General features: G+C 31.0%; 1 protein-coding gene across 1 annotated transcript; it reads left to right on the forward strand.

Moving 5' to 3' along the window:
- Positions 1-286: 286 nt before the first annotated feature.
- LOC139503554 (transient receptor potential cation channel subfamily M member 5-like) lies at positions 287-12,815 on the forward strand. The gene is made up of 5 exons (XM_071293355.1): positions 287-456; positions 1,701-1,857; positions 5,113-5,300; positions 8,669-8,795; positions 10,680-12,815. Exons 1-5 carry the CDS (start codon positions 357-359, stop codon positions 10,873-10,875), a joined length of 768 nt encoding a protein of 255 aa, XP_071149456.1. The 5' UTR covers positions 287-356; the 3' UTR covers positions 10,876-12,815.
- Positions 12,816-13,895: the final 1,080 nt, after the last annotated feature.

Raw genomic sequence — 13,895 nt, forward strand, 5'->3', positions numbered from 1 at the left:
GAGTTTAAGGACGTACAGTGATCTATAGTAGATAATGTATGTGTCATTTTGGCCTTTTGTTGAGAGTTGTGTCATTTTTAATTATACCACATCTTCTTTTATTTAAATTGTATCACATGTAACGGTTTTATGTTTCTACAAGATCAGCAAATTTTACTAAAAATGAAATCACAGGAGCTATATTTTGTTTAGCTTAGAGAAGTTAGTAGAGTTTTCTTTCATTTGTAATGTATTTTGTAATTATAATCATGTTTACATTATGACTTTTATTGTTTTTTCAGATGTTTGACATCATTTTCTTTGTCTTAATATTTGCTGTGTTTTTATTTGGTTTCGGAGTCATTTACCAAGCAACAATGTTTCCGAATTCCGAACCAGGATTTCAACTATTTAAAGACATCATATACATGCCATATTGGCAGTTATATGGCGAGCTATTCCTAGACAATATTGCAGGTAAATAAGAAGTCTACTTTTAAACAATTATATCATCTAGGGGAGTAACCTCACTCTTGGAAAAAAAAATTAGTATGCACAAGTTATTATTTATTAGCATTGAACTAGCTTATATAAGCTTGTAATCTACGATCCGTATTTAATGTTTTGTTTTTATCATGTTTTTTTATTCGTTGTTATTGTGTGCTGAGTCAAGCAATCACCAGCAGCTGGCACTAACATGGTGTTATGCGAATGCGCTCAAGTCTTTGAGAAACTGTACTAAGCCAATACCGAGTGTAAAATCCCACAAATATTTAAACCCCGTCGAACTATGTATTTGACTATCCCAAATCAGTTGTTGTCGTTGGTTTCTGTCTGTCTATTTTTTTCCGGTTTGTTTTTTTAATTTTTGATATAGAAAAGCAGGTCATTGTGGTATTTCTTCGTTTGAATTGGTTTACATTTAATCATGTCTGGTACTTTTTACAGCTGATTTTACAATATGGGATTAGCCAATTGGTTCAGATTATTCAAAGTTCAAACATGCCATAGAATAGCACCATGTTTGTATTCGAGAAAACACTCATAGCCAAAACACTGAGCATTTTCAATGGCAAATCTTATTTACGATTACAGTTATGGTGTGTGAACCTATTCACTCACAGCCAAATACAATTCCGAGGACATTTATGATATGACTGTGAGTGACTTAGTATTTGGCTAAACGACGGACGAGAATTGAAATACACATGCTTAACGTCAGGCCAAGAGCCAATACCGGAACCTTTCTTGACCAATCATAAAAAAGTCATTCCTGATATCTACATCGTTAAATAATTATCAACTTGTGCGTTTCTTTTATATTTCGATCGTTTTAGAGTAGATTCATATTACCTACGAGCAGTTTATGGAATTATTTATCAATTATTCATGCGGGTGATAAACTGTCATACTTGGCAACATAAAAAGTACGTTTTGTTCTAATAAAATAAAAAAAATATCAATATCAAAATCGATCCAAATATGTTGATGAAACAAATTCGGTATGGTCAAAAGAGGGGTAAAAGATACCAGAGTGGCATTCAAACTCATAGATCGAAAACAGTTCGACGATAGCAAAGTTAAAAAGAAAAAAGACAGACAGACAGACAGACAGACAAACAAAAGTACACAAGAAACAACATACAAAACTAAAAACAACAAGAAACCTACCAAGTACTATGCAAAGCTGCATAATCTGTATATCTGCATCTGTAATTCAGGAAAAGAGCCATCTACTTGTACCGATGATGCACTATTATATCGTAATGGTACACTAGCTCGATGTCCAGAAGTCAACCAGATAAATACTTTGTTATTGGCTGTTTACATGGTAGTCACACACATAATTCTTGTGAATATTCTGATTGCAATGTTTTCGTAAGTACATCTTATCACTTAGTGTTAATTTAATAGTAAACGAAAATCATAGCGTTTATTTCTTAAATAAATGATTAAATCAAAGATCATTAAAATTTTGTATCTTTCGTCAGTCCGTTGCATTTTTGATCTGATATAGTATCCCCTCATATTGTTTCCTTCTTTATTATTCTAAAATCAGATTTATGGTGTTTATTTTCATTTCTAAATTTCCTCTTTTAAGATAATTTTCTGATTTTTTTCTGATTATATGTTTTCCCTTTTATCTCTTTCCTTCTTCTTATAAGATGCATAAAACACAGTTTGTTCTCTGAATTCTGTAAGTAACATTTCAATAGACATTATTTTGTAAACAAGAAAAAAATATTAGAAAAGGCCAAAAATTACTGTAAAAATCTGAATGCTAAAACAGAAAAGTTGAGTAAAATAAATCTTAATAGCGAAATTCCTGATTCTGAAAAGTCTAGGGTCAGATAGCTTAACAAATTATTTTTTATATTCTTATGGACAAATTTAGGAACATTAATTTTCAGACCTGTATAAGTGGTTACAAAAAGGGTGAATTGTAAATAAGCCAAAAGCAGGATATTATTAATTGTGTACCAAAGGGTGATAAACCTAGACAGTGCATGATAAATTGGCGGATAATAAGTTTTTTGAATACAACATCATGATGACTTAGGATACAGTTGTTTAACAGAGGCGAAGCTAAACCCGATATGAATGTTTATTGCCCCCAATAAATTCCTTATTAGGACAATTGAACTCTGTACATGTGTAACGAATTTATCCTGATTATGTTATAATGCATATTAATATTTAATATAAACCAAATAAATTTTAGATATTGAATCTGAAACTGTGAAAAATTAAATATATTAGGATTTATAAAGCCACTAAAATTTCATTTTTCATTAGGTCAATCATTTGTCAATGGTGTAATGGCTATAATTCCAATTGCAATAAATAAGAGAGATCAATCTAATTGAACTCTTTTTTTTTTATTTGCCAGGTCTTCTCCTTCTCAAAGATTGTAGAAAAAAAATTGTGATTCCATATGATGGAAATTCATCAATGAATTATTAGACTTTTTATTTTATTTTGGACACTCTATGAAACATGGGATAAAGACCTTTTACACAAATATAAGCTCATCAGTATCCCAAAACTATTTTTTTTATCATATTTCCTTCAAACTCAAAGAGGCAGTAATCAAAAGAGTCCTTTATCACCTTACACATCTTTAATCGGATGAAATTCTGGGAATTTTAATCAGAAAGAATTAAGAAGTTAGAGGAATAAAATTGATGACACAGAATATATTTTCTCCCAATACGCAGATTATACATCAATAATACTTGACTACCCAAATCTCTAGATGCATCTTTCCGCTAACTTCAAAAATCTGCTGAAATAGCTTATCTCCATATGAACCTGGACAAAACAAAGGTGGTGTATATAGGGAATAATAATTATAGTCAAGACAAAACGTGTGTAAATTTGCTCGAAATGGCTTTTTTGAACTATTGTCTAACAATTAAAGACATTAAAAATATAAAAGAAATATGGTCGTATCAAACATTAACACCACTTTGAAAAATAACTATCATTAACACACTAATTATTTCAAAAATGGTTTTTAACATTACAAGAACCTTACAAAAATACAACTAACTGTCTCATTTATTTGAGAAAACAAACCTGACAAGATAAAAAAAAAAAAGTACATGTATGTTCTGAATACAAATTAGGAAGGCTGAAAAAGATAAATATTGACAAATGTATAAAAGGATTGAAACTAATAGGGATTAGACGGTTGCTGAACATGTTGAAAAACAACCGTAAACTAAGCTATTAGAAAGTACTGAAAAATAGTATTTAAAACCTAGTTTAATAAGGCCCAATAAAAAGATGTAAAAACCCTTTTGGGGAAGAAGTTTTTAAAGCATGAACAGATTTTCAAAATAGATTTATACCAACAAATGAAGACGAGTTTGCATCAGATTCGGTATTTGGAATAATAAACACATACAGAGCAACATCTATTTTGTACAAAGCCTGGATAGATAAAGGGATCTTTTTGATAAATGATTTATAAAACGATGAGGGAAAACTAATGACTTTTCAACAATTCTAAAACATTTATAAAATGAAGTCAAACTGTTTTACTTATAGTAGGGTATTTTCATCAATACATTCACACTAAAAAAACTTTAAATAACTATCTATACATAAACAAGCTTTATAAAACACTAGGGTCATTTTTCCGAATAATATATATGCTATTTATCATGTTTATCTAGAAAAGTTTCGAAAGATATGTATAATGTTTTCTTAGAAAAAAGCAGTTCAAAACTTAGATGTGAAGAAAAATGGTTCTTAACACTGAACAAATATGCTGATTGGATAACCGTGCAATATGTCTTTTTACTCCGCAAAAAAGCTCAATTCTTTACTAGTTCCAATATAGAATAATACACATGATTCAGGGCACAAATAAATGTTTATTTAAAATTAAGATAAAACAAAGCGATCAATGTACTTTCTGCAATCATTAACAATTTGACCATTTTCTTCTAATAAATAAACATTGATGCTTTCCGTGCACAGACGAAATTGAATGGGAGACCATGTATCTTTAGATGTTACAATCATAGTAGTTTATAAACATTCAATATATAAAAATGAAGATGTTTCATTATTGCCGATGTGATAACTATCCACAAGAGACCAAATGACACAGAAATTAACGACCATTAATCACAGTACAGCCTTCAACAATAGGCAAACCCCATACCGCATAGTCAGCTTTAAAAGGCCCTGAAATGACAATGTAGAACAATTCTAACGAGAAAACTAATGACACTAATTTATGTACAAATAATGGACGAAAAAACAAAAATGTAACTCATAAACAAACGACAATCACTGAATTACATGCTCCTGACTTCAGACAGACACCTATATACAGAATGTGGCGGGGTTAAAAATATGATTGCTATTTCGTACCTAATTGCAGATTGATATGTAAACTGTTGCATACTTCACGAACGATCCATTTTAATTTCATTTCGTATCATGTATCTCAATTCGAATATACAATGTAACATGTTATTTTTACTAAGCAAATACGGTGCAAATTCTTATGCATACGGTTTTTTTTCTCCTTAAGTGTGTATTAGATTGTGTCTCATGTCACTAAATTCCTCGCAAAACATCTGGTATAAATTATAAAACTACTTTTTTATATATTAGGCATACATTTACCAAAGTTCAAGACAACAATGAATTGGTTTGGAAATACCACAGATTTTCCCTTATCCGGGAGTATTATGATAGATCGTCATTGATACCTCCGTTAATTATCATCAGTCATATAAAAAAGTGTGTTATGTGTATAGCATGTAAATTATTCAAAAAACGTGAAACAAAGAACAAGTTTAGTAAGTAGTTTATACAATACGAATTACTAGAACAACGTGTCAAAGAGCAACGACACAGATAATGTGTTGAATCAACAGAACACTTCAAAGCTTTTCCTCCTTACACAAGTTACAAATCTCATTCATGCAATGACATAGCACAATACAGTAAAATATATATTATTCCATAATTCACTAGGTTACCGAATTGTGCTTGTCAAGTTGAATTTTTAAATTGTTTTGATAAATATCATGTTGGCTACGATAGTTGAAAATATTATGCAAACAATTGTGCAAATCGTTATACAAACAGGAAATTTGGTAGATAAATGTTGTTTAAATGTTTATGTACTAAGACGCTGCTGGTCATACACTTTCATTTGTAATATGGGAAACGATCATTCAGCAAATGTCGTCATATCAATTTGGCTACATTTCGTAAGTCATTAAAAAGATGTGTTTTATGTTTAATCCAAAGTAACAATGTGTAAAGTTTTATCATTTGCATCAACTTATCCAGATATATCACTGACTTTGTTCAGTTCAAATGATTTAAATGTATGCAAACAAATAAAATAACAAACAAAAATAAAACAAACTCCGGCGAAAATTCCAGACGGAAAGTTGCATACCAAATGACAAATTAAAACGCTGTAACACATTAAACGAATGAATAACAACTGTCAATTTCTTGACTTGGCGCAGGCATGTTCCTATGTCAAAAACACTGGTTTCAAAGCTGAATCTCCCACTTGTGTGACAGTTGTATGCTATTCCATGATATCGACAACAATGTGTAAACAAAATACAAAAACATTATAGTAAATTTTTTTTTTTTTAAAATGGGTACATCTGTTAGCATCAGTTAACATTATGGGATGTTCCTAATCACTATAAATCAAATAAGCATGTCAACAACAAAAAAGGAATGACGATAAAGCGTTTATTAAGCAAAAACGAACGAAAAGAATACACAAAACTACCACAGTACAATTGAACAATCATGGGTTGTATAAGTACCGACCCATGTCAAATGAGTAATCCTCCTTATCCAGAAAACATAAACATATCCAAAACATACCTGAACGAACTAAATAAATTGAGGAACGAGGTAAAATTATATTGTATGTTCCTGTCCTATGCCAGGATCCTATAATTCAGTAGTTGTAGTTTGTTGGTGTATATTGCATTTGTGCATTACTCAAGCCGAATGTTGTTTTTTGTGTTTTTATTTCTGTATCTAAGTTTGTCAATTTTGGGCGTTTTCATAGCTGAATATTCGGGGTTTTGCATAATTATAATGAAACTGTTAGCAGAATATCAATTGTCGGAATACTATGCATTTTCTACGTCCGATATTGTTTACTTTAGCTGCAATTAGAAAAACTTTTCGGAATTTTGGTTCCTCGTGACGCTTTAGCTTCGTATATCATTTCTATGGTCGACTTCTCTTGTTTGCTTCTAGCGCCACCCATAAATCATTTGAAAAAAACGTGCGGCTGGTGTTTACAATTTTAATATTAGTATAATGATCAAATACCAGAAAAACGAAAAAATAGCTCAAAAGTATTTTCTTTCGGGATACCTCTTTCGTCTACATAGTTATCAAAGGTACCAGGATTATAATCTGCATATAATCTACATACCAGTTCTACAGTCATGCCTTATCGAATATATATTATGTACGTGTTAATATTAAATAAATTGAGGAATAATTAGTTTGTATGTTACCATTTACAATGTACGACTAGCTAGGTAATGTGTATTTCTTTACAGTTTACAATAAATTATAGCTTGTTTTTTTTTAAATCGTATGTGTATATGTCTGTCTTTATCTCATGATTTAAATTTGGATTCAACTTATTAATATATTTACGGGCAAATCATTTTGTTTTCGTTTTTCTCAGGTCAACATTGTACAGAAGAGGGACGAAATATACCAGAGGGACAGTCAAACTCATAAATCGAAAATAAACTGACAACGCCATGGCTAAAACTGAAAAGGACAAACATACACACAATAGCACACACGACACAACACAGAAAACTAAAAAATAACAACACGAACCCCACCAAAAACTAGGGGTGGTCTCAGGTGCGCCGGAAGGGTATAAAACTGATCCTGCTCCACATGTGACACCCGTCGTGTTGCTTATGAGATAACAAATCCGTTAAATCGTCTAATTTGGTAGGTCACCTATGAAAGATAAGGGGATTGTAGTTACGACGTAAGGGACATATCCGATATCATTTGTGAAATGGTTATTCCATAACGATAATCCAACTCGTGATGGCGTCCGTAAAATTTACGAAGAGATGATTTCAACTTCACCATTTGTAACTGTTGATTTAATAGCTTCCTTGTGAGCAACAACCCTCTATCAACAAAATCTTGTTAGGAAATGCAAGCTCGGGAATATCGTATCAATTGGGAGATATATACACCGTATTCAGGTGCTGCTGGAATGTTGCTACTTAGAAATGGAAAGTTCACAATTGTAAAGCTGAAATCATCTCTTTTGTCGTAAAGTGTTGTTTTTAATCGACCCTCAGTGTCAATTTCTAGATGTTAGTCAAGTTATGAGGCCGACTTAACTGTAGCTGTTGTATCGTTTATCTCTTGTTTAATGGGATAGATGTGTTCGACATAGTCACTAAATTTAAAAATATTTAGTGAAAGAACATCATCTATATAGCGGAAAGAAGAGTTAAAGGATATTGCTAACATCTTATTTTTCTTCCTAAGAAGTTCCTTTATGAAGTCAGCCTCATCATAATAATAAAAAACAAGTCGCAAGAAGAGGGGCACAATTCGTTCCCATTGGAATGTCGATAGTCTGTTGAAAAAAAGTCCTCCGAACGTAAAACAATATGTTGTCAATCAAGAAATTAGGCATCTTGATAATGTCAGTTTTAGAGAATGTTTGTTTAAATCAGAGTGATCCTTTACAAAGTAGGATTTATCCCTTCCAAAGACAAGATACGTGTATCTTCGTTGGCCATCCGTTTTTATTAAACAAAGCAATACCAACGCTTTCAATTTGTCTTTTGGTTTGGAATGTGGAATATAAAGTGTAGAAAAGTCATTTGTTTTAATACTATTACAAGATGAAAAAGAGTTAGATTGCATGTACTCTAAAAGATCTTTGGAATTATTAAGTATCCACATCTGATTCACGCCAACTCTAGAATAGGCAGTTTCACAGTAACTTTGAAGCCCGTCTTTGATTGCTGATAAACAATTTTTAAATAATTAAGAAAGTGGTTTCGTAGAGCACTTGGAAGACCAAGCAACATACCGTTGTTTGCATAGATTTCAAGTTAACAGGAACGAATTTAGAGTAAAACTAGCACACTACATCTACAATTCTAAAAATATATCATTTCAGAAATCAGTAATAAACCAGAAAGTGAGCAATTAGCTATTTTGGAAAGATATTCAGTGTACAGACATCTCAATTCATCAATCCGGTTAAGAAGATATCACGCAACAAACACAGAGGCTGAAAAAGACGGGTATATGTTGATACTATGTGTTTATATGCTTTTTAATTTGATTACTTTTCAAATTTTTCGATGACTTGTGTATGCCATCATAATGTGTAAACTTTGTTCACAGTATTTTAACATTTAAAAAAGGAAAAGGCGTATGATTGACAATGAAACAACTCTGCAAAAGATACCTAATTACACAGGAATTAACAACAGTAGGTCATTGAACGGCCCTAACAATAAGTAAAACGATACCAAATAAGCGGCTGTAAAAGGCAAAGGTAAGACATTTAAATGAAAAAAAACCTGCCTAATTTATGCACGAAACCGTAACAAATAAATATGTATCACAACAATATTTGACCACCACTGAATTACTAGTTCCTGTCTTTACTGGAAAAGGGGCCAAATATATAAGTTTTCCAGGATCGCTCCTATATTTTAAGGCATAGTAAACAGTAAACAGGTGCTATCTCGTTTAAATAAGTTTTCAGTAGGTACAACCAAACTTCAAAACTCAATCATTATATCTATGATAGGAATTTAGTAAAAGTTTTACGTGATTTGTGGTATAGCAGTTCCTGTGTTAATAATTAACCAGTAATACGAAGATTACGTTTCTTAAAATTCCAAACGACAGAAGAGACAAGGACAAAGCGGACGAGTTGTGATATTTATCAACACCGTAAGATGCTGCCAAATGTATATCACTCTTCAAAAAAGGGAAAAATTTAAGAAATTGTTACTTTTTGTTGGAATTTTAGTATGAACTTTTCCGTGTAAAACTAAACCATCCTAATTTAAAAAAAAATAAAGTTTTTGTGGTTTACATTTGATCTATTTAAAGTTAGTTCCATTGAGAAATTAAGGCAACATATGTAGGAAATTTCTTATGTGTTTAACAAAATTATTTACCACGATAACGGTAAGCGTTTTCAATTAAATGCAATAAATACCTGTCTTTTCTGGAAAAGGAAATTCATTTAGTGCACATGTACTTCCTATCACATTTCGTTAATATGTTGCCGAAACGAACATTAATAGTAACACGGAGAAAATAACAGCTTCAGGCATCTCATTACACCTCCAGTAAGTATATCTAGCTCTCTCTTCAGAGGGCTATGCTTTAAATGAGTGGCAACAAATATATTTGCATTCAGATTTTGCAAACGACCGTTATTGAAAAGATTGTGTGTAGGTAAAGTGAAAAGAGGCGAAAAAGCTTTTCACAGAATCAAAAGCAAGTAATTGAAACATATAAAAACGAAATTACACTTCAAAATGGTTTATTTTACTAGGGTTTTTTTTTTCATAACAAAAACTAATGAAAGGTAGAAGTGAACTATACAATAAGTTGAAGAACACTTCCTAGAGTCCGAGAAGAAACAACCTTTAACTGATTTTCTGTTTGTGTAGGTTGGGTAATCAATACCTATAAGAGACCCTTAAATATAAAGAAGAAACCGTACACTGTGATGTGTTTATGATATGTGTGTTAACTAAAGAGTAAAATCAAAATAATACTAAATTCCTGAGAAGATTCAGAGCGGAAAGTCCCTTATCAAATGACTAAATGACTCTCTGTGTGACTGAATATTAATTTAAAATTCCATTATTCAGAAGGTCGGTGTAAAATTTACGGCATACCATTTACACAATTTTTTGCAGCGTTGTCCAGTACAAACACGAACTACATTGAACGTTCCTGAAGTGCATTTTTTATTCTAGAAATTGGTGTATTATGTTCATGATGTACTCTTTTGTTTTTAATTTCTATCAACAGGATAATGGAAACAATTAAAATAGCTAATAAAAACACATATAATTTCTTTTGATATTTGAGACTCGCATTTTTGTAGAACACACTGTTGATACGTTGTTCTTAAATCGTCTTAAATATTGCTCTAGATTTGATACCAGTTATTCACAAGAAGCAGACATTAGCTTGGAAGAACAATTTGACTTATTGACGTCTGAGGTGTATAAAATGCAGAAAAATCAGGAGGAAACTATGAAGGATGTAAAAGAAATAAAATCAACCAAACAGAATCTGTTGATAATCGATCTCAATGGAGGTTCAGCGAATCGAACATATAAAATATGAAATGCAATTGAAAATGCAAACGATCACGAAAACCAACTTCCGAAGACTTTATATGAAACAAAATAGGCGGCGGTTGCGGTAATGTTAAGAGATACCATGCGCAAGAAGACAATAACAATATTTGTAAATGCCATTAGTATTATTTTGTGCGTTCGTTTGGTTTTCTTTAATCTTGACAATGTGTTTGACCAAACACAGTGGTGTACAGTGTTTATTGCAGGTTTTTACTTCTTTCGAGGAGGTATATATTTTTAGAAATATTATTGTTTTCCGTAAATACAAATGTACTTAAGGCTTTAAGATTTAAGTGAAGTGATTCGTTTTAATACGACCAACAAGACTTATTAATTGTCTTTTTACATGATCTATATATTATGCAAATTCTCGCAGATAATTCGTCTCAGCAACTTGCATTAGAAAACACATATGGAAAGTTGTGTTAATGGTAAACAATAATTCAAAACATGTGAATCACAATTCATACTACTTATTATATTTCAAGCTGAACATGCTGAAGAATAACTTTTTTTTATAAACACAACATTTGAAATATTATCAAAATAGCTATGTCATACAAACAGATGACGTCGATGATTATCCTTAAAGGTTTTCCCTGTCTGTTTTAGTTTGCTCTGCATTTTATTAAATTAATAATAAAAGCAATAGCGTTAAATAAGTATAATTGACATGAAAAATACATAATGGATCCTTAGTTATAATCAACACTATAATGACTGACACTATGTTGTGAAAGAGGGACGAAAGATACCAGAGGGACAGTCAAACTTATAAATCGAAAATACACTGACAACACCATAGATAAAAATAATAATAAAACAAAACCGAGACAAACAGTAGATCACATGACACAACATAGAAAACTAAAGAATAAGCAACACGAACCCCTTAAAAAACTAGTGGTGATATCAGGTGCTCCGGTAAACTTATACACACCATTACAAGTATATAACTGTGTAAAAAGAAAATAACTGAACGTTCTAATCAATATCTCTTGTTTTCAGCTTCGCTATGTTCGAACTCAGTATTGTCAAATGTTATATAACAAATGCGTGGCTGAATATTTTTTATCTTTCATATATGTTAAAAAATACCAAAGGAAATGTCAAAATTCTAATCAAATTAAACGAGACAAATTACTGTTCGTCAATGTGTTTAGTACCACTGTGTTTTATCATTTATATACTGTCTTTTTTCAGAATTATTTTGACCTTTCACGTTAACATGCGCAGAATAATAGAAATATGATGCAATTCGTTTAAGCTCCATTGCACTTGAACCTTTCATATCCCTGGTCCCGTTGTTCATATTAAGAGCTTGCTGCACTGTATAGGTTTCTGGCATTGTTGTGTTTTCACTATTGTTTGCCTTCATGATTAACTTTTTGTTAATATAATAACATTTATTGTTCTCCAAAAAAATTCAAATTGTGATGATATGCAATTAATTTTAGTTTGTATTTTTAATTTGATGATTGATAGTGTTTAAAGTCATCTAGGCAAAACTTTTTTTTATTTTTTTTTAATTTTTTTTTTCTCTAATTATCAGTTCTCTCCAATATCTGGTCTATAATGCAGAATTCACTATGATTTTGTGTTTTATTCTTTCTTTTTCTACTTCAAACATATTTTTTTTTATATATATATCTGTATGTTTTGTTATTTAAAGTATAGTAAAATTTAAGCTATTTAGATTGTTAAGGAACATTCATATTGTTATTTCTGTTATGGTATATATTTTTATTTTATTATGTCATTATAATGTGTAAATTACTAACAAATACTAATATCTGCATATATATGTTATTAACTAATGTTAACGAGGCCGGGATAAGGTACCGGTATTCGATGTATTCAACTAACAAATGTACAGATTTCAATAAAATATGATAATATTCAAGAAAAAAAAAAAAAAAAAAAAAAGCGTCGTTTCTTTTCTTTCTGTGTTTATTTTGCTGTGTTCGCTCTGTTGTTGTGTCATGGGTGGGTAACCAATAGCGTTTGTTTTTCTATAATGATATGTTTATGTGACGATGATTGGAATCCAGCAGCCAAAACTGTGGATACATACATCACAACAATCATACAAATTAATTTGACAAAGACGCCAACTAAAAAGGTGTAGTAGATAATAAGTTTTAATTCTACAATAACGTGTTGTTGATGGTACATACAGTACATAGAACACATTATTGAAAATTACGTAAGTATAACAACAAAGATCCACAAAATTGAAAAAAAAGTTGTAAAATCGTTTTGTGTCCAAATCGCACCGCAGGATCCCCCTGCACAAAGACACTTCAAAGTTAAACAGTCAAAAGGCAGAAGACGAAATTAATAATAAAAAATTAAAAATAATATCGTTTATAGAAGGATATAACTTATTTTCTGTATAACCTTAACTCTATCATTCATAATGAAAACACTTGCTACGCTAAAATCGAATATCGAGAATATTTGCTAACATTTTGTTTCATTTTTCTTGAGGTTAATGTTTAAAATGGTTAATGGATAAAACCATTTTTAAAGAACTGTTATCGTTTTGGAAATTGTTTCCGAATCTGAAAGTTTAAAATTATGATAATTGGTCTTCAGAATTACTGTATAATATGTTTCTTTTGTGCGTTAAAACAGTCATTAAATTATAAATGTCGAAAACGTGTACTACAACACACGACACTGCACACGTACTAGTGTTTTTGGAGTTGTTGTTTTTTTTCCCCTCACGTTTATGCAATATAACCCGAGAAATGTGAAGATAATGACAACAAATTTAGAAACATATGAAATCAGGTATACATATGACACTGCTACTCAACGGTATGTATGGACACAGACATTTAACTGTTTTATAATCAGGTATTGTAAAATAAAGTCAATATATCATAGATAAAAGTGTTTTTCATAATACAAATTCTAAGATACAGATGCTATTAATTTGCATTTTTCATTGCACAAAGCAAACATAAATGTACCTAGATTGCACATTCGCTGTGTCTGTCT

Source organism: Mytilus edulis, chromosome 14, assembly GCF_963676685.1.
Source record: "Mytilus edulis chromosome 14, xbMytEdul2.2, whole genome shotgun sequence".
NCBI classification, from domain to species: domain Eukaryota; kingdom Metazoa; phylum Mollusca; class Bivalvia; order Mytilida; family Mytilidae; genus Mytilus; species Mytilus edulis.

What these genes read in the sequence shown, in the direction of transcription:
- LOC139503554 (XM_071293355.1), top strand. Translation starts at nt 357, where the DNA reads ATGTTTCCGAATTCCGAACCAGGATTTCAACTATTTAAAGACATCATA. An exon ending in TGAAACAAAGAACAAGTTTA is followed by an intron (nt 5,301 to 8,668) that starts GTAAGTAGTTTA and finishes ATATCATTTCAG; the next exon opens with AAATCAGTAATAAACCAGAA. An exon ending in ACAGAGGCTGAAAAAGACGG is followed by an intron (nt 8,796 to 10,679) that starts GTATATGTTGAT and finishes ATATTGCTCTAG; the next exon opens with ATTTGATACCAGTTATTCAC.